The 23,879-nt window shown below is 40.5% G+C and overlaps 2 protein-coding genes and 1 pseudogene across 3 annotated transcripts; all 3 read right to left on the bottom strand.

Moving 5' to 3' along the window:
* Window positions 1-584: 584 nt before the first annotated feature.
* LOC137712955 (folate transporter 1, chloroplastic-like) lies at window positions 585-3,981 on the bottom strand (annotated as a pseudogene). The gene is made up of 10 exons (XR_015956221.1): window positions 3,793-3,981; window positions 3,596-3,663; window positions 3,302-3,395; window positions 2,841-2,934; window positions 2,291-2,364; window positions 1,725-1,838; window positions 1,329-1,400; window positions 1,189-1,209; window positions 903-970; window positions 585-731 (listed from the first exon to the last, which is right to left on the bottom strand). The product of XR_015956221.1 is annotated as a folate transporter 1, chloroplastic-like (transcript).
* Window positions 3,982-9,416: 5,435 nt separating this feature from the next.
* Window positions 9,417-12,180, bottom strand: LOC148690789 (uncharacterized). The gene is made up of 4 exons (XM_088686083.1): window positions 10,394-12,180; window positions 10,194-10,312; window positions 9,770-10,109; window positions 9,417-9,691 (listed from the first exon to the last, which is right to left on the bottom strand). The coding sequence occupies exons 1-4, from the start codon at window positions 12,111-12,113 to the stop codon at window positions 9,480-9,482; spliced, it is 2,391 nt and encodes a 796-aa protein (XP_088542209.1). The 5' UTR covers window positions 12,114-12,180; the 3' UTR covers window positions 9,417-9,479.
* A 6,912-nt stretch (window positions 12,181-19,092) lies between these two features.
* Window positions 19,093-23,534, bottom strand: LOC137731008 (Ribosomal protein L12 family protein). Its single transcript, XM_068470047.2, has 2 exons — window positions 20,250-23,534; window positions 19,093-19,420 (listed from the first exon to the last, which is right to left on the bottom strand). Exon 1 carries the CDS (start codon window positions 20,830-20,832, stop codon window positions 20,251-20,253), a length of 582 nt encoding a protein of 193 aa, XP_068326148.2. The 5' UTR covers window positions 20,833-23,534; the 3' UTR covers window positions 19,093-19,420; window position 20,250.
* Window positions 23,535-23,879: the final 345 nt, after the last annotated feature.

Genomic DNA, 23,879 nt, shown 5'->3' with positions numbered 1-23,879 from the left:
ATTTCCAATACAATCACAAGGGAACAGTGAAAGCACAAACAACCATATAACCAAGTCACCACTTCCCAATCATTTTACTACAAATTATACGGATCCAACTTTGGAACTACGTAGCATTTGATGCTACGACTTTTTGTTGAATTATATCGGTAGGTTTCTAAAAAATTGTAGGAGTTACCAGTTTTTTATGGGACCCCACCATTCAGTGTTTTGTCAAGAAAAATGGAGAAGTATTTACATGCTTTGCCAAAAATGCTTTCCATCATTTTGGTCAGCAGGGTACTATTTCACATCAAGTCCTTGAGTCATGCCAACAAAGCCAAATGGGTGCCACAACCCCTACACTAGTTAATCTTACCATTGCTATTTTGCCATCGCTATTAATACAGATTTAGGCGGAGCAAGGGAGCCTTTTTCTATATCGGATTGGGCCGTATAATGGATCTCATTTTTTCAATAATTAGAATTTGGGGAATCATTCGAATGACTTTGAAAAGTCGACTCTAGCATAGGGCAAAGTAAGCAAGCCCCATTTCCTGATTCGAAGGTTTCCACTCAAATAATGTTGATGTAGAAAGAATTGATGAAGAGAGAAGCCTTATTCGTTCGTTCTAGCCAATTTTAGAAATTTCAGTACGTTTTCATATACAATAAAAGTTATTGAGGCAGCAGGAACATTTTTCAGAAGATTTGGTGTGAAGCCCTTGTAGAAACCTCGAACGCCCTCAAACCTACAAGCCCCAGCAGGAAAATATGAAAAGAGAGAAGTTAGCATCCATGACAAAACCAAAGGGGGTTTTGTCGAATAAGAGCAACTTAATGCCTTCAATAACTAGTTTTTTTTCTTTTCTTTCTTACTTTCATACAATATCTGCACAATCACGGGTAAATTCCATCCTTACCGTGCAGTTTCCCTCACTACATGGCAGCTATCCATATATCTTGGAATTCCTTCACTGCTAGGTCGTTGCTGACAAACGAGACATTAGAAAGTTCCAATCATTAATAAGAATACGAGCGAATAAAACAAGTAGAATCACAAGGGGCAACTCCATAAGTTATGAAAAAAGGGATTTTGGTAATCTCTTCCCGAACCCATCGTGATAATAAAAGCTCAAACTGTTTCAGACTGGAGAACTTGCTCAAATTGAGACCACGTAAAGAGGAAAAAGATATGGATATACCAACCTGCAATCAAGATCGTATCACCTGGAAAAAAAAGAGAAGAAAAAACAAGATCATTAAAGCTGCGTAAGTAATAATCTAACAAGGAAATGAACATCTAGAAGAATTTTGGACCAGTGCTAATAATATGCATTGATGCATGCCTGGAATGGATGTGATAGAAGAATGGCCGCAACTTTAGATGATCCCCCCAATGCTGCATAGTCAACTGAATTCTGTGCAGAACCAATGGACCATAAGATTCCGTAACCAGATTGCTTAATTTGCAAAAGAGCCGAAAACATAATATTACAATGCAACAAACATAATTATCTTAAGAGCAACAGCCACATTTTTTTCTCTTTTATACAAATTTGTACATTCCCCTACAATTCCCTACAAATATGGGATTTCTTCATTTGGAGCGGTAAATCCTAACCAACAAATTTTCCAACTTCCGAATTGGACCTCTATAGGGAACTATACATGATATGGGAATGTAATTATAGATGGAAATAGAGCCATTCCACAAAACATTAACTGCAATAACAGACAAATACCAGCACTGTATCAGCACTTCCAGAATGCATTCTGCTTTTTTTAGACTTGAAGTTAACAACGATTTTACGGAGTTCTTCGTATGCTGTGAATTGAATAGCACCATGAGAAACCTGCTGAAACAATAAGATGACCTGTAAGTTGCAAATTCTAAAGCATGAAAGACTGAAAACTTTTGGCACGATCGAGACATGTGTATACTATAATGTACTTAATGTCTTAACATGCAATCAAATTTAGAAATACACAACAATCGCCAGAAGCACTTCCATCTCTCCCTTTGGCATTGTAAATCATCAGATATGTCAGATACCCCCATATTTTCGATAACAAATTCTTTGCATGTTTTTTCAGTTTCGTTTTACATTGATTAACTAAAGTATTTGACAAAAAACAAAGATTAGCTCCGAGTATAATTTTCCACAATCATTGCATGACATCACAACTATGAACATGGTATTTTTTGCAGTGAATCAATGATGCACTGTTAGGTGTCTGTGGGTAGATATACAAGCTGTACAAAGAGAGACATATTAAGAATAGTACAAGATCATAGACAATATCATACCAGAAAAAGACTGGGAAGAAGACCTTTATAAAGTGCAGCCCACCCTTCCTCTCTGATTATGGTTCTTAACGCATCTGGGATATGAGAAAAAAGACTTAAAAGGTGAAGTAAAACAAAGGTTACGAACATAAGCACATGAAGAAAATTTCTCCAAAAGAGACATGTCACAGATGATTGAGAAAAAGTATTAAGGTGATAGTTATTGCAAATTCCTTGAACCAGGAAGTTTTAAGTTTGGTATATGCTCGATATCATTATGCTAATCTTTCAAAAAACAAGTTACCATAAAAGCAAAGCAAACTTCATTACACTTATAATCCTGCCATGTCTTCTATATCCTACTTTATAGCCAATCAGACCAATCTTATAAAAAGAGGTTATCTTCAAATTCTAGAAGTCTATATCAACGATAGTTTATCTTCAACACAAACTAAACAAATTAACAAATAAGCAACATTTAGCATGCAACAAACTACCAGGTGAGCCCAACAAACTAAGAACGGGATATCGCAGTAATTACTATCAAGTTAAATTACGATACGAAGCAGACCATAAAACCCGGAATATGGTCGAGTTTGATGGAGAGGAGTCTGAAGCTGCAATCTTGTTTTTACAAGCCAAATAGGATTTGTGCACAAAGAAACCTGACAAAATCACAACATTGCTATCATCTATAGGCAATCGTGCACTAAACTTCTGGCTACCTTCTAAAAGTATTTTAAAGAAACAGAAAGTGGTTTAGTATTCCACTAAACACTTCATATAAACTTTCAAAGTTTGAAACGTATAATGTGATTTCTCAACTTCCCACCCCACAACAACAATCCCTCCAACAGTGACTCAATTTCAGCATACAAAAAGTTGAATACCTAAAAATGATAGTCACGATGTGCGTGACGCGGATAAAACTCATGGGCAGGATTGCATAAAATTTAATAATTAGGAACATAACGTTCCATTGACATGTTTATTCTCTACAGTCATATTATTCAAAGTTAGCATAAGACTCACCAAAGCACCAGCTTCTGCTGCAGAAGCAAGATGGAGACCAGGGCTCAGCTGCTCTTCTCTGTTCTTAGAATACCTTTGTTTTGCTCTTCCATAGCTACATACAACACAAGTTTTGGGTTCACTTGTTACATTCTTACAAAAACACAAAATTCCAAATTGAAAGCAACCCAATTTTAACTGCATTGCGAAAGTCAAACCCTTTTGATTTCTCAACATTTACCAAACAAAAAAGCTTCAACTTTTACTTGAGCTGAAGCAATATAAACAAAAAAAAAAACGTACCTCGTTACTTACAAGAAGAAATATAAACCCCATGAAACAATGGAACCAAGAACAGCAGGAGAGAAGCCTGCGTAGAGTCCCTCAGGCCCTGTAAAACACAAAGCAATGTCACCCCAAATCATCATCTGACTAAAAACCCTGGGGGGGGGGGGGGGGGGGGGGGGGGGGGGGGTGGGGTGAGGGGGTGTTGCAGAATGATAGATTTTTACCTCCAATCGAGCAATGGTGAAAATGGCGTGAGCTGTGTTCTTGTAAGTCGGAAGATTCGAGACTCGACCGTCGTGGACTTGAAATCTGGTGCGGACGACGTCGAGGGGATGCATCGCCGCGACGGTGGCGAACCCGGCAACTGCGCCCGCGGTGGCGGTTTCCCACTGCCACTGCGACGCCGACGACATTTGTATTTCACTACAAAAAGCCGACTTGTGCTGTGCAGCTTTGGGTTCTGAAGAGTGAAGACAGCAGGCTTTTCTCGGCAATCGCTTGTGACGTCGTCGTTTTACGATTTTAAATGGAAACCGCCAGGTATTTAAATTTTACCGGTAACGACTAACGAGTAAGCAGTCGCTTGTGCCCCTTGACGCTAAACTGTAGCGTCTTGTGTTGAAGGTGGCTTGAACGGTGTCGTTTTGCTCAATACTCAACTTGTGCTTCAAGGAACCCTCTCATGTCTCATTGCTCATTACTCATTAGATGCATTTCAATTCTGATATAAATTGTCCCGAAGTATTCGCAACATTTACTTAATACATTCTACATCTCACGATCAGATATGCACCCAAGTTTTCAATTTTTTTGGTGCAATCGGTTTTTAAATGCAACCAAAATTTAGACGATCGGATTTCATAACCGGTCCACGAATTTTAGATCGCAAAGCAAATTGTCGATCTGAACCCCGGTTACATTGCATCGCAAAAAAATGCTAGTATCGACTGATCGTGTGCTCGAATCCCCCAATAGTAAGTTTGTAATAAAAATAGTAAAGTTTCAAAATAAATAAATAAATACCTGGATTCCAGGGTAATTTACTGCTTATCCGTTGAATAATGCCGAACAAATTTGGGAAGAGGTCTTTGATATATATTTATATTTGTTAGTTATAAACTTGTAACAGATTTAGTCCAGACACAACAAAGTATAAAACCCAGAAAGCACCTCCCATTTCCCATTTCTTCAACAACAAAAAAGACAAAACCAGAAAAATGGCTGAGGGGGATGAGAGCTCCAGGCCAGCCATGGCTAATGATGATCATGAAGTCGAAAACTGCCATGATGAAGATGAAGTGAGAGTGGGAACAGAGACTGCTTCAGCTCGCTCTTACATGCGCCATGTTCTTTTCGATTTGGATTCCTCTGGATATGAGTTGGAAGACTTGAGAAGAAACAATCTTGAAGTAAATGGACTTCATGCGCAAGAAATATTGGGAATCGAAGAACCTGCAGCAGCTTTACACGGCAGAGAAGCCATTGCTGCACAGCACCAAGAAAAAAGATTTATTCAAGAACAACACTTGTATGGAGGAAACTCTACCCCGCGGCCAATTCCGAGCCACCAACAGTCGATCCAATTTCAAGAACCTACTACTGCCCTACATACCCAAGAAGCCATTGCAGCACTACAAGGCATGCCCCAACAGACACGAGAACAAGGCATAGGTTCGCACTATGGAATTCGCAACTCTGTCTCTTGTGATCTTTTACCCTTCACAACCTTTCAAGAACCTGCAGCCTCATACGGTGCCCTGCAAGCCCGAGAAGCCATTGCAGCACAAGGAATGCCTGAACAACGACAAGAACTTGGACTAGGCTGATCTTATGGAAATTATGTACCTCCTGATCTCCTGCCACCAGTCCCAAGACTCCGAGACTCCATTCAGTTTCAAGAACCTGCTGCTGCCCTACACGCCCAAGAAGCCATTGCAGCACGACAAGGCATGCCTCACCAGACATGAGAACGAGTCATAGGTTCACACTACAGAATTTGCAACTCTGTCTCTTGTGATCTCCCACCATTCACAAGCTTTCCAGAACCTGCAACCTCATATGCTGCCCTGCAAGCCCAAGAAGCCATTGCAGCACAAGGAATGCTTGAACAACAACAACAACAAGAATTTGGACTAGGTTGGTCTTATGGAAATTATGCACCTCCTGATCACCTACCACCAGTCCTGAGCCTCCGAGACTCCACTTAGTTTCAAGAACCTGCTGCTGCCCTACATGCCCAAGAAGCCATTGCAGCACAATAAGGCATGGCCCAACAGACACGAGAACAAGGCATAGGTTCGCACTATGGAATTCGCAACTCTGTCTCCTGTGATCTCCCACAAATCACAAGCTTTCAAGAACCTGCAGCCTCATACGCAGCCCTGCAAGCCCAAGCATTCATTGCAGCACAAGGAATGCCTGAACAACAACAACAACTTGGACAAGGTTGGTTTTATGGAATTTATGTACCTCCTGATCACCTGCCAGCAGTCCTGAGCCTTCTAGACTCCACTCAGTTTCAAGAACCTGCTGCTGCCCTACATGCCAAAAAGCCATTGCAGCACGACAAGGCATGCCCCAACAGACACGAGAACGAGGCATAGGTTCGTACTATGGAATTCAATATCTCACCATTCACAAGCTTTCAAGAACCTGCAGCCACATACACTGCCCTGCAAGCCCAAGAAGCCATTGCAGCACAAGGAATGCCTGAAGAACAAGAACTTGGACTAGGTCGGTCTTATGGAAATTATGTACCTCCTGATCTCCTGCCACCAGTCCCAAGCCTCCGAGGCTCCATTCAGTTTCAAGAACATGCTGCCTCTCATGTCTTGCAAGCCAAAAAAGTCATTGCAACACAAGGCATTCCCAAACAGCCTCCAGAACTAAGACCAGGTTGCTACTGTGAAATTCAGAATTATGTCCTTAATGATGCCCCATCATTTCCAAGCTTCAAGCACTCAATTCAACTTCAAGAACCTGCAGTTCCACAAGCCCAGCAATCCCAAAAAGCCATTGCTGCTGAACAAGACCTCAACTACAAAATTGTCAACTACGTCCCTCCTGATATCCCACCAGTCCCAAGCATCCCACACCTGATTCAAATATGCAGCAAGCCTTTCGAGAAGCAGTTGATGCAAAACGATGTGACGCGAGACTTAAGGCTGAAGGATTGTTAGAAACGCATATCTTGCCATTGTTGAAACCATCTGAAGACCCTAAACAAGGCATCTGGATCACAGCATACGACATTGCTGGTAATATGTACAAGATGAATTTCAAGGCCACAAAAATTAGCAACTATAGTTATGCCCTTACCCGTCTAGGTTGGAAACACTTCATGAAACATCATGGCCAGGTAAAGTACCGATATTTTGTTACCCTATGGGCGTTCAGGAATGCACAAACTGGAAAGCTCTGCTTTGTCATCTGTTCGAGAAAATTGCCAGTTACAAAACCCATCAGAAAAAAGAATAAGGCAGAATTGAGATATGGACTGCAAATGAAAAGGTCTAAATGTCAATGAAATTTCATTTGGTTCGATCCAGTTGTAAATTTGAGGTGTAAACATGGATCAAGTTCATTCTGTAAAAATGTTCCTTTCAGTTGACATTATTGATTTTCAAGGATTGAATTATATTTCTCTTGTGTGTTCTTTTACAATTGTACAACAATATATAAGAGGATTAACCTCTTGCTTTACACCACAACAGCTGGTTTAGGGAAAAATAAAATAACATCCCCTTGAATTAAGGGAGTTGATTAAGGAAGAAAGCACTCTTGAATTACGGAAGTTGTCTGGCTTAGGGAATAATAAAATAACCTCCCCTTGAATTAAGGGAGATGATTAATCCCTTGAATTAAGGAAGTTGTCTGGCTTAGGAAATAATAAAATAACATCCCCTTGAATTAAGGGAGATGATTAATCCCTTGAATTAAGGAAGAAAGTGCCTTCCAATACTCCCCCTCAAGCTGGATCCAGAAGGTTTATGGATCCAAGCTTGGACAGAAGCCATTGAAACCGATGAGAAGCCAAGGGCTTGGTGAAAATGTCGGCCAATTGGTCGAAGCTTCGTGTATACCGTGTCTGAATTACCTGCGACTGCACTTGTGCCCGAACGAAATGACAATCAACCTCAATGTGTTTCGTTCTCTCGTGAAACACGGGATTAGATGTTATATGCATTGCTGCCTGATTGTCACAGAATAAGGACATAGGAAGAGTTGCAGGAAACCCTAAATCACACAGAAGACCCTTGAGCCATATCAACTCACACGCAGTGGAAGCCATTGCACGGTACTCAGCTTCGGCACTGGATCTGGCGATAACAGTTTGCTTTTTACTTTTCCAGGTGACCAAGTTTCCACCGACAAATGTACAGTAGCCTGAGGTGGACTTACGATCGATTGCGTTGCCTGCCCAATCAGCATCACAATACCCTACGACTTGAGTGTTGTCATTCTTCCGCATGATGATACCACGACCCACTGAACCTTTTAAGTAGCGTAAGATTCGTTTAACCAGAGTCAAATGTTCAATAGTCGGGGAGTGCATGAATTGGCTCACAAGACTTACAGAATAGGTGATGTCGGGTCTAATGATTGTGAGGTAGATCAATTTTCCAACCAATTGCTGATAATGGGTGATATCCATGAGTGGCGTGCCCTTCAAGCTAGGTTTTTGCTTACTGTCAAGAGGAGTGGTGGCTGGTTTAGCATCGCTCATGTTGGCATCATTGAGCAAATCCAAGACATACTTTCTTTGGTTAAGAAACAGTCCCTTGTGTGAGGTTGCCACTTCTATACCAAGAAAGTACTTCAATATCCCAAGGTCTTTAATTGCAAATCTTTGTCTGAGAGACTGTTTGAGAGTGGAGATCTCGTCAATATTATCACCCGTAATTATCAGATCATCAACATAAATAAGCACAACTAATGTGCCCACAACTCCTGTGCAAACAAATAATGAGGAATCGGCGTTGCTGCTTTTGAAACCAACACTAGTGAGAACTGAGCTCAGTTTGGCATACCAAGCTCGTGGGGACTGCTTTAGGCCATAAATGGCTTTGTGCAATCTGCACACCACATTCGGTTCATTGCTTTGTGGATGCCCTGGTGGCAATTTCATATAGACTTCTTCTTTGAGATCACCGTGCAAGAATGCGTTCTTTACGTCCATTTGGTACATGGACCATCCTTTGTTTACAGCTACAGACAATAACACTCTTACTGTGTTCATTTTGGCCACAGGTGCAAACGTTTCTTTGTAATCCACCTCAAATGTTTGAGTGAATCCCCGAGCCACCAGTCTTGCTTTATGTCTCTCAATTGAACCATCTGACTTGAATTTGAGTTTATAAATCCATTTGCAACCTACTGCTTTCTTGCCTGTTGGAAGTTTGGTGATGCTCCAGGTATTGTGTTGATCTAGAGCTTTAAGTTCTTCTTGCATTGCCTCTTTCCACACCTCTTGGCTGTTGGCCTCGTGGAAATTCTGAGGCTCCTGGTAACTGGATATAGTGCTTAGGAATGCAGCATGATTCGGTGTCACTCTCTTGTATGACACCAATGTATTAAAAGCGTGAGGCGTGGGCGAGGCGTCCGAGGCGAAGCCTAGCCTAGGCGTGAGGCGTGAGGCGTGAGGCGAAGCCTTACAGGATTTAATTTTTTTTTATATATATGTTTTATATATTATACATATAATTGTATAAAAAATAATACTATGTAAAATAAACATCCATTCTCAATTTTTCATTCAAATTCATAGTCATTCAAAAGATAATATCATTTAAATTCATCATTCAAAGGTAATACCACCCAAATTCATCATTCAAAAGGTAATACAAACAAAGAAAACAATCATTCATCCAAATCATCTTCATATAAATCAAAATACAAACAAAGATATAAATCATTCATCTAAATCCTCTTCATCTAAATAAAAGGCAACATCATCCTCTTCATTGCCAACTCTAGATGAACTTGTCGGGTATCTCATCATTTCATCAAAAGAATCTTTCGAATCATATTCCACATTTCTTCTAGTTCTACTTGAGGATTCTTCATTACCCCGTTTTCTTTTGTATGTAATAGGACCCCGAGGTTGAGTAGGCTCACGAGGAGAAGGAGGAGGAGTAGGCTCACGAGGAGGAGGAGTAGGCTCACGAGGAGGAAGAGTAGGCTCACGAGGAGGAGGAGTAGGCTCACGAGGAGGAAGAGTAGGCTCACGAGGAAGAGGAGGAGGAGAAGACTCTCTAGGCTCTCGAATGTATGAGCCACCTTCATAAACCGGGGTTGGCACATTCCTTACGGCCTCAACATTATACAATAACTCATCCTCAAGCCATGTAGGATCTTCGGGAAGAACGGGATCTTCTATCTCTGTTATCCATTCATCATCGGAGGCAATTTCTTCCACAACAATAGGATCATACTTCTCCATCCTTTTCTTACTTCTTTGTTGTAAAGCCAAATTGTACTTGACATAGGCTAAAGCATTAAGCCTTTTGTGTTCAAGCCTATTCCTTCGTTTTGTATGAATCTACAAATAAATCAATTCTATTATTCAAGTCTAAACATTTTAAGCAAAAATGACACTTAAGATACTAATAATATATTTACTTACCATTGAAAATGTGCTCCAATTCCTCTCACATCCCGATGCACTACAAGTAAAGCTTAGAACTCGGATAGCAAATTTCGTTAACTCGGGTGTTTTATGCCCAAAGCGCTCCCACCAAGCCGCTAAAAAAACAATATTAATAAGGTAAGTAATTTAAAGGTTAATGATAAAAAGATATTAACAATTAACTAATTAAATCTTACTTGGTGTTCGCTTTTTCCTAGTTTGCATAGCCATAGAATCCGCAAATGGACCACGCTTATTAGTAAATAAATCCAATTGAACATCCGCCTCTTCACGTTCTTTCCCTTTCCCAAGCATCCTATCCATGCAAGCAAACAACCCATTTCGCACTTCATCAGTATCTGAGAAATTATCCTCATATCGAAATTGTGGGTTTAAGTAATAGCCCGCCGCATGTAGTGGTTGATGAAGTTGATCGTCCCATCTACGATCTATCTTTCTCCAAATAGACATATATTTTTTCTCCACTTTGTTAAGATTGCTTGCAATTTTCTCTTTTGCGGCATCCATCAACTCATATATAAAACCCATGGGGGGTCTCTCCTCCGAATCAACCTCTCTCAAAACACAAACAAGAGGAAGAACGCCCTTAATGCAAAAGGAAACTCGACCCCAAAACTCACGATCATATAACACATGATGCTTAGCCAACTTTGCTTCACGGGATTTTGCATAGGTACTTTCCGACCATTCTTGAGAGGTAAACAAAGCAACAAGATTTTCCTTTTGCTTTTGTAAGCTTTGTAGTGTAAGGAAAGAAGTGGCAAACCTAGTGACCGCCGGACGAAGAATTTCCGAATTGTTAGTGTACTTTCTCATCAAAGCTAGTACCCATTGATGCCCATATAGATACTTTGAAATACACCTAGCACGTTTGAGTGTGTCATCAAACCATGCCATCTTAGAAATATCTTTTAGCATCAAATCAATGCAATGAGCCGCACATGGAGTCCACCACACCTTCTCTTTCCTCTCCATAAGTTTTGCCCCGGCATTCTTGTAGTTCGAAGCATTGTCAGATATAACTTGAACCACATTCTCCTCCCCAATTTCTTGAATAACGTCATCCAAATAGCCATACAACAAATCTCCATTCTTAATAGAGGCCGATGCATCAACCGATTTCAAGAACCAAGTACCTTGAGGGCTATTGACAAGAAAGTTGATTAAGCATCTACTTTTGCCATCCGACCATCCATCCGACATAATAGTGCATCCATATCTCTTCCAAGCCTTTTGATGTTCTTTCATCATACTTTGTACATCATTAACTTCTTCTTTGAGCATCCAAGTTCTATATTCATGGCTTGTAGGAGCATCAAAGCCGGGACCAAAATTGGACACCAATTTCATTGCATTAACATAATATTTATTGTTTGCCGCATTGAATGGAATGGCACTAGTGTAGAACCATCGGGCCAATGCTCGGGATGCTTGTCTTCTTTCCTCTTTTTTGAAAGGTGTATTCAACGTGGTTTGACGAGCTTCCGATGTAACATACCTATCAAGTGGTCCCCTTGACCTAGGTGGTAGAAAAGAACCGATTTGTTGTGAATGTGTGGCACTCGCACTCCCACTCCCACTACTTAGATATGTTGTCCTTGTTGTGCCCATATCGACACTTGCACTTTCTTCTTCACCACCACGACACAACTCATGACTAGCTTTCCTCTTTTCTTTAGTTCCCATAACATTAGCAAAACATTCTTCCTTCACATTGGGTGGGACTTTTTTACAACTTATCATTCCTCCCGAACTTACACCACCCAAGTGATGTTTGAATCTAGAAATTGAACCCGTGCATTTGTGGTTACAAAAAACACAATAGAAGTGCTTAGTGACGGGATCCAAATCTTTTGTCCATTGCCAAGCAAAATCTTTCTTAGAAGAAGAAGCCATATTCTTCAATACCCTAAACAATAAACAATAGATGCATGCATACAATTAATGAACCAACAATTTATTAATTAATTTATATACCAATACCAACAATTTCTAACAATTTATTAATTAATTTATAAATTAATCCTTTAGTGCCAATTTCTAACAATTTCTAACAATTAACCCTTAATTAATTTCTAAGAATTAATAAATTTCTAACAATTTATTAATTAATTTATAAATTAATCCTTTAATTGATTTATTAACAATTAACCCTTTAGTGCACATGAACACAATTTATGGCAGTGCACAATTGCACATGAACACAATTTATGGCAGATTGGCAGTGCACATGAACACAATTTATGGCAGCCGGCAAAACATTAAGTTTATCATTTATGGTATAACTTATAAGAGTATAAGACTATAAATTTAAAACAGTTTGGCAGCCACAGACATAAAACCGTGGGCTCTGTCCCTGTTTTCTATTCTCTTCTTCCTCTCTCTCTCTGTCTCTCTCTCTGTCTGTCCCCTGTTTTCTATTTTGCTTCGGCCTTCCCCAGAAAACATCGGCCCCAGAGAACTATAAACTATTACAGAGGACTTTTCTTTAAGATCCTCGCTAGAAAACTAAATCCCCATTAACCCCAGAGAACTATTAACCCCTTCCCCAGAAAATAAATCCCTAATTTCAGAAACCCTAACCTTTGGGATCTTGCTGACGGCGCTGGGGCTGGGCTGATGGCGCTGAGGTGACGGCGGCGGGGTGATGGCGGCGTGGCGGCGTCGCAGAAGGCAAGGCAGAGGCAGAGTCGTAGAAGGCAAAAAATGGAGTAGAAGAAGCAAGGCAGAGTCGCAGATGGCAAAAGGCAGAGGCAGAAATGGGTCGAATTCGAAGGTATGGTGGGTGATGAAGACTGAAAATCCTTACCCAAACGACGTCGTTTTGGGTTTGGATAGTTTTTAAAAAAAAAAAAAAAAAAAAAAAAAAAAAACGTCCAGACGCCTTGAGGCGCGCCTCCGCCGCCTCGGCGTCTCCGGCGAAGCATTTCGCCTACTCCAGCAAAACTGAGGCGTTTGCCTCTCCGCCCAGCCTCAAGGGCGCCCTAGGCGCGCCCTGAGGCGAGTTCTTTAAAACATTGTATGACACACAATTGGAGATGGGATGTGTGGGTTTGTACATAACAAAATCCTGAAGTCTTGTGGGAGTTTTTCTAACTCGCATTGGATTGCGTCGAGGAGCTGGAAACGTTGTTTCACACTCGTTCGCATCATCTTCATTGTCACAATTGTCATGCAGTGTATCCTCAAAATGAGACCCTTCATTGCTATATTCATTGGGAGAAGCATCAACGTTGACATAACTGAGCTCGTGTTGATGTGGTTCATCCAGTTCAATTCTTGGTAGTGGGAACACATCCAAGATGCCATCCCCTTGGGCTGTGAGTTCACTTGACTTGCTGAAAAAAGGGTTAGTTTCATGAAATCGCACATCTTTGGACACAATCAATCTCCTTAATTGGGGATTATAACACTTATATCCCTTTTGTGTAGAGGAATAACCAAGAAAAATACATTTGGCAGCTCTAGGATCTAATTTATCTCTGTGAAGAGATTGAATATGCACAAAACAGATGCAACCAAACACTCTAAGATGTGAGAGGTCAATTTTCCTTCCTTTCATAACCTCGAGTGGAGACTTGAATTCCAAGACTCGGCTGGGTAATCTATTGATGATATATGCAGCTGCCATAACACCTTGAGACCAAAATCTCTTTGGTACATTCATTTGTAGCATTAGTGCTCTTGTTTTTTCAAGTAGGTCACGGTTTTTGCGTTCGGATACACCATTTTGTTGAGGTGTTCCAACACCACTTGTTTGATGCATGATGCCATGAGTGCTCAAATATTGTTTCATGATATGGGACATATATTCGGTGCCATTGTCAGACCTTAAGGTTTGAATTTGGGAGGAGAAATGGTTTTTAACAAGGTTATGAAAGTCCTTACAAACTTTCATAACTTCATTCTTAGACTTTAAGAGATATAACCATGTGACTCGAGAAAAGTCATCCACAAAAATCACAAAATACTTATAGCCATCAAATGATTCACTAGTTGGTCCCCATACATCTGAATGAACTAGTTCAAAACACTTACTAGTTCTAGACAAGGAAGATTTAAAAGATAGTCGAGTGGATTTAGAGAAGTGACATGTTTCACATGAAATATCATCCTTTCCTAAGTTTGGAAATAGAGTTGACAAAATGGGTGAAGAAGGATGAGCTAAACGTTGATGCCACAATTGATTATCTTGAATGTGGTTGAGCTTGGCTTGAAACCCTATCGGATTGCTCTTTGATATGTAATAGAGACCATCTAAATAAAACCCTTCACCAATCGTCTTCTTGGTGGCACAATCCTGAAAGATAACATTGTGAGGAGAAAAAATGGCTAAGCAATTCAAGGTATTTGTGATCTTTCCCACAGATAGAAGTTGAAATGGGAAAGAAGGAACATATAAAGCCATTGATTCAATTTTGTCTGACATTAATTTTATTTTTTCCTTCCCTAAGACCTTTACATTCTCACCATTTGCAATTGAAACTTGAGAAGGGTTTGCAAATTTTTCAAATTTTTGAGACTTAGACACATGGTTGGTCATATGATCTGTGGCACCCGAATCTACAACCCAAAAATCATGCAACATATTTATTTTAAGAGCAGTTTTAAAGGCTTTCATGATACCTTGCATGTCCTCTTGGGGTATGGATCTCGTGTCTGCCAAGAACCCTGCAAACTTGCCGAGCAATGCCGTCGAGTTCCATTCTTCTATGTTATCAGCACGATCACTTCCAGCAACTCCTTTCTTGGTTTGAAGATACGACATAAACTCGTTCATGAGTTCAGCAGGATTCGCTGTGAAGTTCTTGAGTGGATCTGGCCCATTGGAGGTGGAGGTAGACGCATGATTCGCTCGATGTGGAGCACGGTTCATCTTTTGCACACCCTTGTTGTCCTTCATGAACTCAGGCTTTAACTCTGGGTGTAAGATCCAGCATGTGTCTTTGACGTGACCTATATTATTGCAGTGTTGAGACTTCAAGTTCGGATGTTTTCCTTTGTACCTCTTTTCGTTGGTATATATGCCTTAGCCTCAGGTACACTGGTCGTTGTACCTATGTTCATGACTTTCCTTCTTACTTCTTCCCGTTGAATCGTCGCACACACACTGGTGAAAGAAGGAAGCTCAGTGTTCATGAGTATGTGACATCGAAGATCTTCATACGTTGAATCAAGACTAGACAAGAGTTGAAATATCTTGTCTTCTTCTGCTCTCTTTCGTAGCAGTGCTGCGTCGGTTGTGTGAGGGCGATAGATTTCCAACTCATTCCACATGCTTTTCATGCTTCCTAGGAGTTGCACAAACGGTTTGCCATCTTGCTGCAGATCGGAGATGTCCTTCTTTAATTGGAAGACCCATGCAACATTGTTTTGGCTGCCATACATTTCCTTGACCGCTTCCCATAGCTGGTACGAGGATTCTGAATAGCTGAATATTTCAGCTAATTTACGATCCATGGAATTCAAAAGCCATGACATAACCAGCTGATCCTTGCTAAGCCAGGATTCATAGTTTGGTGAGGAAGCATCAGGTATTTTGAAGCTTCCATTTATGAACCCCAGCTTGGACCTTCCACCTAGCGCCAAAGACACAGCTCTCGACCAAGGCAAGTAATTAAACTCATTCAACACGACTGAGCTTAATCTTTGATTTGGGTTGACGTCCACCTCATGCACGTTCATGGAGGAAGGCTCCTGTGAGCTTTCAGCTTCGGATATCAGCGGATTGTCTTCAGACATTTTGAGGATTGAACACGCTCGGATAGCAGTATAGCAGACGCAGGTTAATTTTCCTGCTCTGATACCATATTGATTTTCAAGGATTGAATTATATTTCTCTTGTGCGTTCTTTTACAATTGTACAACAATATATAAGAGGATTAACCTCTTGCTTTACACCACAACAACTGGTTTAGGGAAAAATAAAATAACATCCCCTTGAATTAAGGGAGTTGATTAAGGAAGAAAGCACTCTTGAATTACGGAAGTTGTCTGGCTTAGGGAATAATAAAATAACCTCCCCTTGAATTAAGGGAGATGATTAATCCCTTGAATTAAGGAAGTTGTCTGGCTTAGGAAATAATAAAATAACATCCCCTTGAATTAAGGGAGATGATTAATCCCTTGAATTAAGGAAGAAAGTGCCTTCCAATAGACATGAATTTGGTTCGAAGAAACATGAAAAGTTCATCTAATTAATTTCAATTTTGTGAACACATTTATCAAAAATGCTAGATGTACAACAGCTGATGAAAGTAATGAATTAGATGAAAGGACTGACTGTTAAAAAACGAAACAAAACTTCTGCAGATATATTATTCTAACTCAAAAAAAGAGGAGCAAATCAGTTCTATTGAAGATTGCATCATGAAAGTCAGTTATTGAAGTTGCATAACAATATTGAACCAGAAAAAAAAGGAAAACAGGGGGTAAAGGTGCAATGATAATGATATTCAAGTCCTAAACTTGCCTGAAACCATTGACTAGTGATTCGGCTGTTTAGCTGCTATTTAATTGCGCCGCTTAGGTGATACTATTTCAAGGTTAACTGGTTAGGTGAGCCACATTTTTATGAGGTGCGGCAGCGCGACTGGTATCATTCCAAGCAAAAATAGAAATATAGCTCATTTATGTCCGTTATTCAAAAGGCCACTGCCAATGATGCGCCCAACAAACCACCAACTCAAGTTATTTTCCTTCCAATTCTTCCACGACATTATCCTGGTTTATCTTTAGCACTAGCTATATAAATAAACAGAATAAGTAACCTCTAGCATGAAATGATTTACTAAGCGAGCCAAACGAACTAAGAACGGAATACTACAGACACTATCAATTTAAGGTAAGATACGAAGCAGACCGTAAAGCCTAGAATACGATCGAGTTTGATGAAGAGGAGTTTGAAGATGCAGTCTTGGTTTTACTAGACACATAGATACCTGACAAAATCACAATGTTGCTATAACCTGTAGGTTACCATAAAGTTAACTACTCCCTACCTTCTAAAACCATTTGAATTTCCTCTAAACATCATTGCACCAAGAAAAACTAAATAAGCGGCCGAAATCGGAGAAAAAACTGGTTTTCGATTGCAACACATAAAACTGATAGCAAGGATTGTATCAACATATCTTCTCAACAGCCATATGATTTTATGGTTTTAGTTCACTCATAACATTCTTCAGCAAACAAACCACCAAAAAAAACCCATATTGAAAGCAACCCAATTACAAATGCATTGAAAAAGCGGAACCCTTTTGGTTTCCTGGTGAAAATATCAAAAAACAAAAAACAAAAAAAAAGTTAGTGTTTGCAGGAGAACCGATGATGGATTTTTTATTTTTTATTTTACCTCCAATCGAGCAGCGGTGACTTGTAAGTTGGAAGATTGGAGACTCCACAGTCTGGGACTTGAAATATCGTACGGACGGTGGGGAATCCGGCATCGGCGGTGGCGGTTTCCCCAGCCACTTGGACGCCGGTGACATTTGTATATCACGGCAGATTTATAGAGTTTGATGATTTCGACTACAGCAGCACCCGGCAGGGCTCTAACAACAACTGCCTTGTGCTGGTGCAGCTTGGTTATAAAGGATAAAATGAATAATACCAAAATTGATTTTTTAGTGTAAAAATATAATTTTTTATTAAAGTGAACAATATCAGAAATTTTTCGTTAAAATTCTCATTTTTCTAACGTCAATATGTCTCTCTATTAGCCGTACATAAGAGTGACGCTGCTGTCAATTTGTTAATACATATTTGTTGGTTATAACAGGTTTAGTACAGACACAAGTATAACAAGGACTGATGATGATGTGTTGATAGCGGAAATAGAGACTGTTTTAGCTCTTTCTTACACAAAGCCTGCTTTTGGATTCAGACTCCTCCGGCGATGAGTTGAAAGGCTTGAGACGAAACAATCTTGATGTACATCGAAAGATCGAGCAACGATTATTGGAAATTCAACAAGAATTTGCAGCAGCCGTACAGGGACGAGAAGCTGTTACTGCACAACAAGAACAAAGCTTTCTTCAATGCCAGGAATCTTCAGCCCCACATGATCAACAACCTGCTGCCCTACATGCCCATGAAGCCATTGCAGTGCAACAAGGCATGCCCCAACAGCCACAAGAACGAGGCCTAGGTTCGCACTATGGGATTCACAACTCTGTCTTTATTGATCTCCCACCATTCGCAAGCTTCCTGCACCCGAAACAATTTCAAAATCCGGCAGGCTCATATGCTGCCCTGCAAACCCACGAAGCCATCGCTGGGGCGCATGGATTGTTGGAGGGAGTTAGCAGCAATGTCCCTCATGATCTCCCACCAATAGCAACTGGGCCAAGCCTCAAACATTCGATTCAATTTCAAGAACCTGCAGCTCCCAAGCCCTGAAATCCCAACAAACCATTGCTGCTGCACACAAAAAACCAAAACTGGAACCGCGATCTTATTATGAACTTGACAGCTACGTCCCCCCAGCAATCCCACCAGTCCCAAGCATCCAATACCCGATTCAAATACACAGAAAGCCTTTTGAGAAGCAGTTGGCACATGGTGACGTGACGCAAGACTTACTAAGGCTGAAGAATTATGACGCAGAAAGGCATGTCTTGCAGTCGTTGAAACCATATGAAGATCCTAAACAAGGCATCATGACAGAGTGTATGACATAGCTGGTAACGAGTACGATCTGATGTTGCCAATTTTTATACCCCTCGGAAATAAGATAAAAGCGGAGTTGTTGAGACATGAACTGCTGCATGAGAAGGTCTACAAAGTCAATGACATTTCTTTCAATTCGATCAAGTTGTATGCAAGAAGTTAAACTGTTCCTGGAAGTTTACATAATTTGGCAACGTACAAATCATAAACTCAACTTTGTGAATCCATTTATGAAATGCTAGGTCTACAACAGTTGGGAAAATAAACGTAATGAAGTAGCCAATAGGACTGATTGTAACAAATCGAACAAAACTTCTGCAGATACATTATTCTAACTCAAAGAAAGATATCTAAAGCAGCTCTATCATTGAATGCTTTCAAAAAAATGAATGCCTTGCATCATGAAGATCTCCAGTAGTCTTCTAATAGACTAGGTAAACTGCATTTCCACTGTGATGAATCACTATTTTGCTACTCTACATTTTAACAATCCTTGCTACCCGAGCCTTGAATTTCTTCGCGCTTCTCTCCTCCTAGAGAGTCACCAAAAGAAAATGCACACCGTTAGGTATTGAAGTTGCATAACCACAACGAACCAGAAAAGAGTGCGGTAACGTGCAAGGATAACAAGTGCTGTCAAAAGCCATTTCCTGAAACCATTGGACAAGTAATTTGGCTGCTTAGATGACACGATTGTGTGCTTATGTGTGTGCTGCAAAACTGCGTGTGTAGCCGTATGCACGTTTGGACGTGCTACAATTGGGCAACCAATATCATTCTACACTAAAATATATATAGATCTTGCATATTTGTGCCCATTTATCATTTAATAAGCCACTTCCAATGATGTATGATGTACCTAACAAACCACTAACTCAAATTATTTTCCAAGGTAAGCACAGATTTTCCTACTAATTCTTCCATGACATTCTCCAGCTCCCCAACAAAGTCATGATATAAAGCCCCAGATACAAAGGAAATCTATTTACTATTTAGAGACTGGATGAAAACGGGATTCGGGACACGACTTGAAACTCATAGTGCTTATATAGCATCCTTAAAGTCTCGGTGACCTTTACAAAGGAACAATAGCCGAGAGGTTTCATAACTTTCATTAATGTGAAAAATCAAGCAAGCAGCTTTGTTAAGCCCCATTGACAAATTCATCATTTCCCGCATTTTTGCTAATCATACTACGAAAACTGGAATTGTAAACATACGAAAACTTTCTTGGGTTTAACGATATCCGAAAAACAATGAAAAGCTCAAAAAGGGTTTATAGCTCCTAATGCCAAACTATAATGCACACCACACATTCAAATTCAAAATCACAAAACGCAGGAGCAGAATTGCAGAAATTACCTCACTCCATAGAAACTTTGGCACCAACTTCCTTCATCTTGGCAACAATCGATTCGGCCTCCTCCTTCGTAACCCCCTTCTTCAACAGCGTAGGTGCCTTCTCCACCAAGTCCTTGGCCTCCTTCAGCCCCAAATCCGTAAACGTCCTCACCTCCTTAATCACCTTGATCTTCGCGGCAGCATCGAAAGAATCGAGCTTTACATCAAACACCAACTTTTCGGCCTTCTCCTCGCTTTTGGCCGCCCCCGCTCCGCCCTTGCCGGGTCCTCTCAAGCCGCCGAATCCCATCCCGGGCATCATCATCACCATCGCCGGCATCTCCTTCACGCCCAATTTCTCCCTCAGAACCTCCGTTAGGTCCGAGACTTCGAGCAAGGTGAGGCCCGAGATCTCGTCCGCGATCGCCGACACTGCCTCGGACGGCGGCGCCCTTTGCTCCGGTGCAGCGGTGGTGTAATTGTACACTACATGAGAGAAAATCTGGGGTCTCGATTGGAGAGATGAAATGGGATTAGGATTTTGGGGGTTTAGGGTTTTTTGAATGCGGGAAAAATGTGGGGAAATGAATCGTAAATATCTCATTTTGCTGGGGTCGGGAGTGCGATTTTAGGAATTTGAGGAAGTTATCTGAGCATGGCGGTTGTGGGAGGAGCATAGAATTTCAGAAGGTTGGAGCGTCCATGGCTTTGAAGCTCTGAGAAGAGTGAGAGAATGACTGGTATGGCGCGAGTGGGAGTAACCCGAAGAAGCCTGCAGGCTTAAACCCTACAGGGACGAAGGCTTAAGTTTGGGCTTTGTGAAGTAAAAATCGCTTACGAGCCCAAATCCGTTTTTAGGCCCAAGAGCATCACGTTCCTCTTTGTACGAGATATCCGTTCTTTATTGAAGGACTGACTATCCATGTGGTGTCAAATAAGAGAATTTTAATGAAACACTTTAGTACTGTTTAATTTTAACGAAAAATCAAATTTTTACTTTGAAAAATTTTATCTGAACTCACCTAACCTCTTTTTACACCCAACTTAAATTTTAAATGTGAAGTTTCTTTTTTACCTTATTGCATAATTACCATAAAGTACAAGATAAAATTAACTATAAAACTAAAATTTATCAATAAACCCACACCTTATATTACTCTCACACAATCTTTCTCTTATGTTCTATTTTGCCTAAAATACTAGGATTCTCTCAGATAAAATAAGTTATTTTCGATTTGTGCAAGTTTTGTTTTTCAATTAATTCTACATTAATTCCGTTTGTAAGATTTGAAGGTATAAACTCATTAGAATCTAGACAAAGTAAAAGTGGCAGACTAGAAGATCATCGGTAAAATGTTTCTTTTTTCTTCGCACGCTTGTTCGTGCCTCTCTTGGTTCAGCTTGATAGGCAAATTTTATATGCTTTTGTTGGAGATGTAATAATATTTTTTGGTTATGTCTGTGAAATTGTAGAATTGGTGATTTTATTGATACAGTGAATACAAGGATTTATTGTAACAACCCGTCCCGAATTTGACGAATCGAAAGGGTAAATTAGTAATTTTCACTTTGGTTGTGGGATATTTGTTTGAGATGTTGCTTTATGGCCTTAATTGGTGTGCCCAAGGGGGTGCCACCCTTTGAGTTTGTCCCCCAGCCCACTTGTTCTTCCTTTCTCCCCCTCATTGTGACACTCTCTTTCTTTCCCCCTCACTTTATCTATTCTCTATGTCTCTCCCTCATCTCTTTTTCTCTCTCCGAGCTCACCACACCTCACACAACGAACTGTCAACGACGACACTACCTCATCAGACCTACACCACCGTCTGAACCTTGTTGTCTCAACCCCATGCCAAATCTGTAGACCTCTTGCAGTGGTGAAGTCGCTGTTTCTAGTTTTCCCTACACACTCTCGTAGTAGGTAGGTGCTTAGACTCATTTGGGTTGTGCTTAGGGTTTGATTAAGGTAGATTTTAAGTGGTTTATACTTGTTAAATGCAGAAACGGCTTAGGGAAGAACTTCCCGGTTTCCGGCGAGGGAGTCCGAGACTTGTAGGCCGTTTTCTGGCCACATGATAGGTACAAAATATTTCCTCTCCTCTGTAGCTTCATTTTGGTCTATGGTATGACGGGTAATTGTGGAGTTTTGGGTTGACTAAAGCTTCAAAGCTCCAACATTCTACTTCGTGGAGACCGGCTGACCCATGGCCTGAAAATCGGGTTGACCCGACTCGTGCACCCCCAACCCAGCTTCCTGGCCCAAACCTGATTACCTTAAACCCAATCTAACCCAACACCCAGCCCAACCTAATTACCTAGCCCAACCCAACATCCCTCAGCCCAACCCTTATATAATGTAGCTGGCCCACAAACCCATGTGTAACTAGGCCTAACCCAATTGTACTCGGGCCAAAACCCAGTTTGGAACCCAGCCTAACCTAGTTAGAAACCCAACCGACCCGACCCACGACCCATGACTATTGACCTGACCCGTTGACCGGATCCAACTTGTTGATTGTTGATTGGACCATTGACTTCTCAATCAACGTTGATCGTTAACCGATCAACGTTGACTTTTGGTTGACTTTTTTGGATTTTTGCCTGGGACCTCTCTTAGGGTAATTCGACGTCTTGAATCTATTTATGTCGTCTGTTTCCTGAAATTCAATCGTTATGGTAGAGTTTTATTAATTGGTACCTTTATGTGCTTAGGTGTAATTGTTTATGGCGTTTCCATCATCTCTAGTTTGCACAGCTCTTCAATGGCGAAGTATCTGTGAGTGGACCCCTTCTAAAATGCATGATTTTACTAGTAGAAATGCATACATGAAAAGCATGATTTATTGGTTAAGTTTTATGAAACATTTATGAGTAAATTGGTTTTACGCTTTATGAAATATCATGCTTTATCGACTTTACATTCCTTGCAGTATATATGATTGATGACTATATACATACTTGTGAACGTGGTCTTACGATATGATGTTCTAGCTACTGAACTCCGATTAAGATATATATATATATATATATATATATATATATATATATATTAGAAATATTACGTTAATCTTTTTATGTACTTACTTAGTGGTTATTCATACAATTTGACTACAGGCGAATGATACTGCCTACAGGTGAATGATACTTATATATGGCTTCGGCCGAGCATTTATAGGTGGCTTCGGTTGGGCATTTAGTTGGTGCCTACGGGCGGAAGATATTTATATTGGCTACGGCTCAACGTTGGTTGGTGCCTACGGGCATAAGATATTTATATTGGCTACGGTCGGGTGTTTGGTTGGTGCCTACGAGCGAATGACACTTATATATTGGCTTCGGCCAGGCGTTTGTAGATGGCTTTGGTTGGAAGATATTGATTGTGGCTTTGGCCGGGAGATGTAATGCCTTCGGACGAATGAAGTTATATATATGCCTCATGCTACTACTACTAAGCAACCTATATACGATATATGTTTTATGAAAGGTTTTATGGCATGCTAGGGTTTTCGGAAAAACCTATTACTTATTATGCTATACAAGTTTTTTAAACCTGGGGGTTAGTACGTTAAAGATTAACTGTTTTATTACTACTTATATATCAACTTGGTCATTTCATTTTTGTTTTGCACCCCCTTAGGATTTAGAATCAAG

This window comes from Pyrus communis, chromosome 15 (genome assembly GCF_041283825.1).
Source record: "Pyrus communis isolate YQ-2024b chromosome 15, ASM4128382v1, whole genome shotgun sequence".
Taxonomy (NCBI): Eukaryota; Viridiplantae; Streptophyta; class Magnoliopsida; order Rosales; family Rosaceae; genus Pyrus; species Pyrus communis.
Note: the sequence above shows the minus strand (reverse complement) of the source record. Positions and strands in the feature narration are given on the sequence as shown.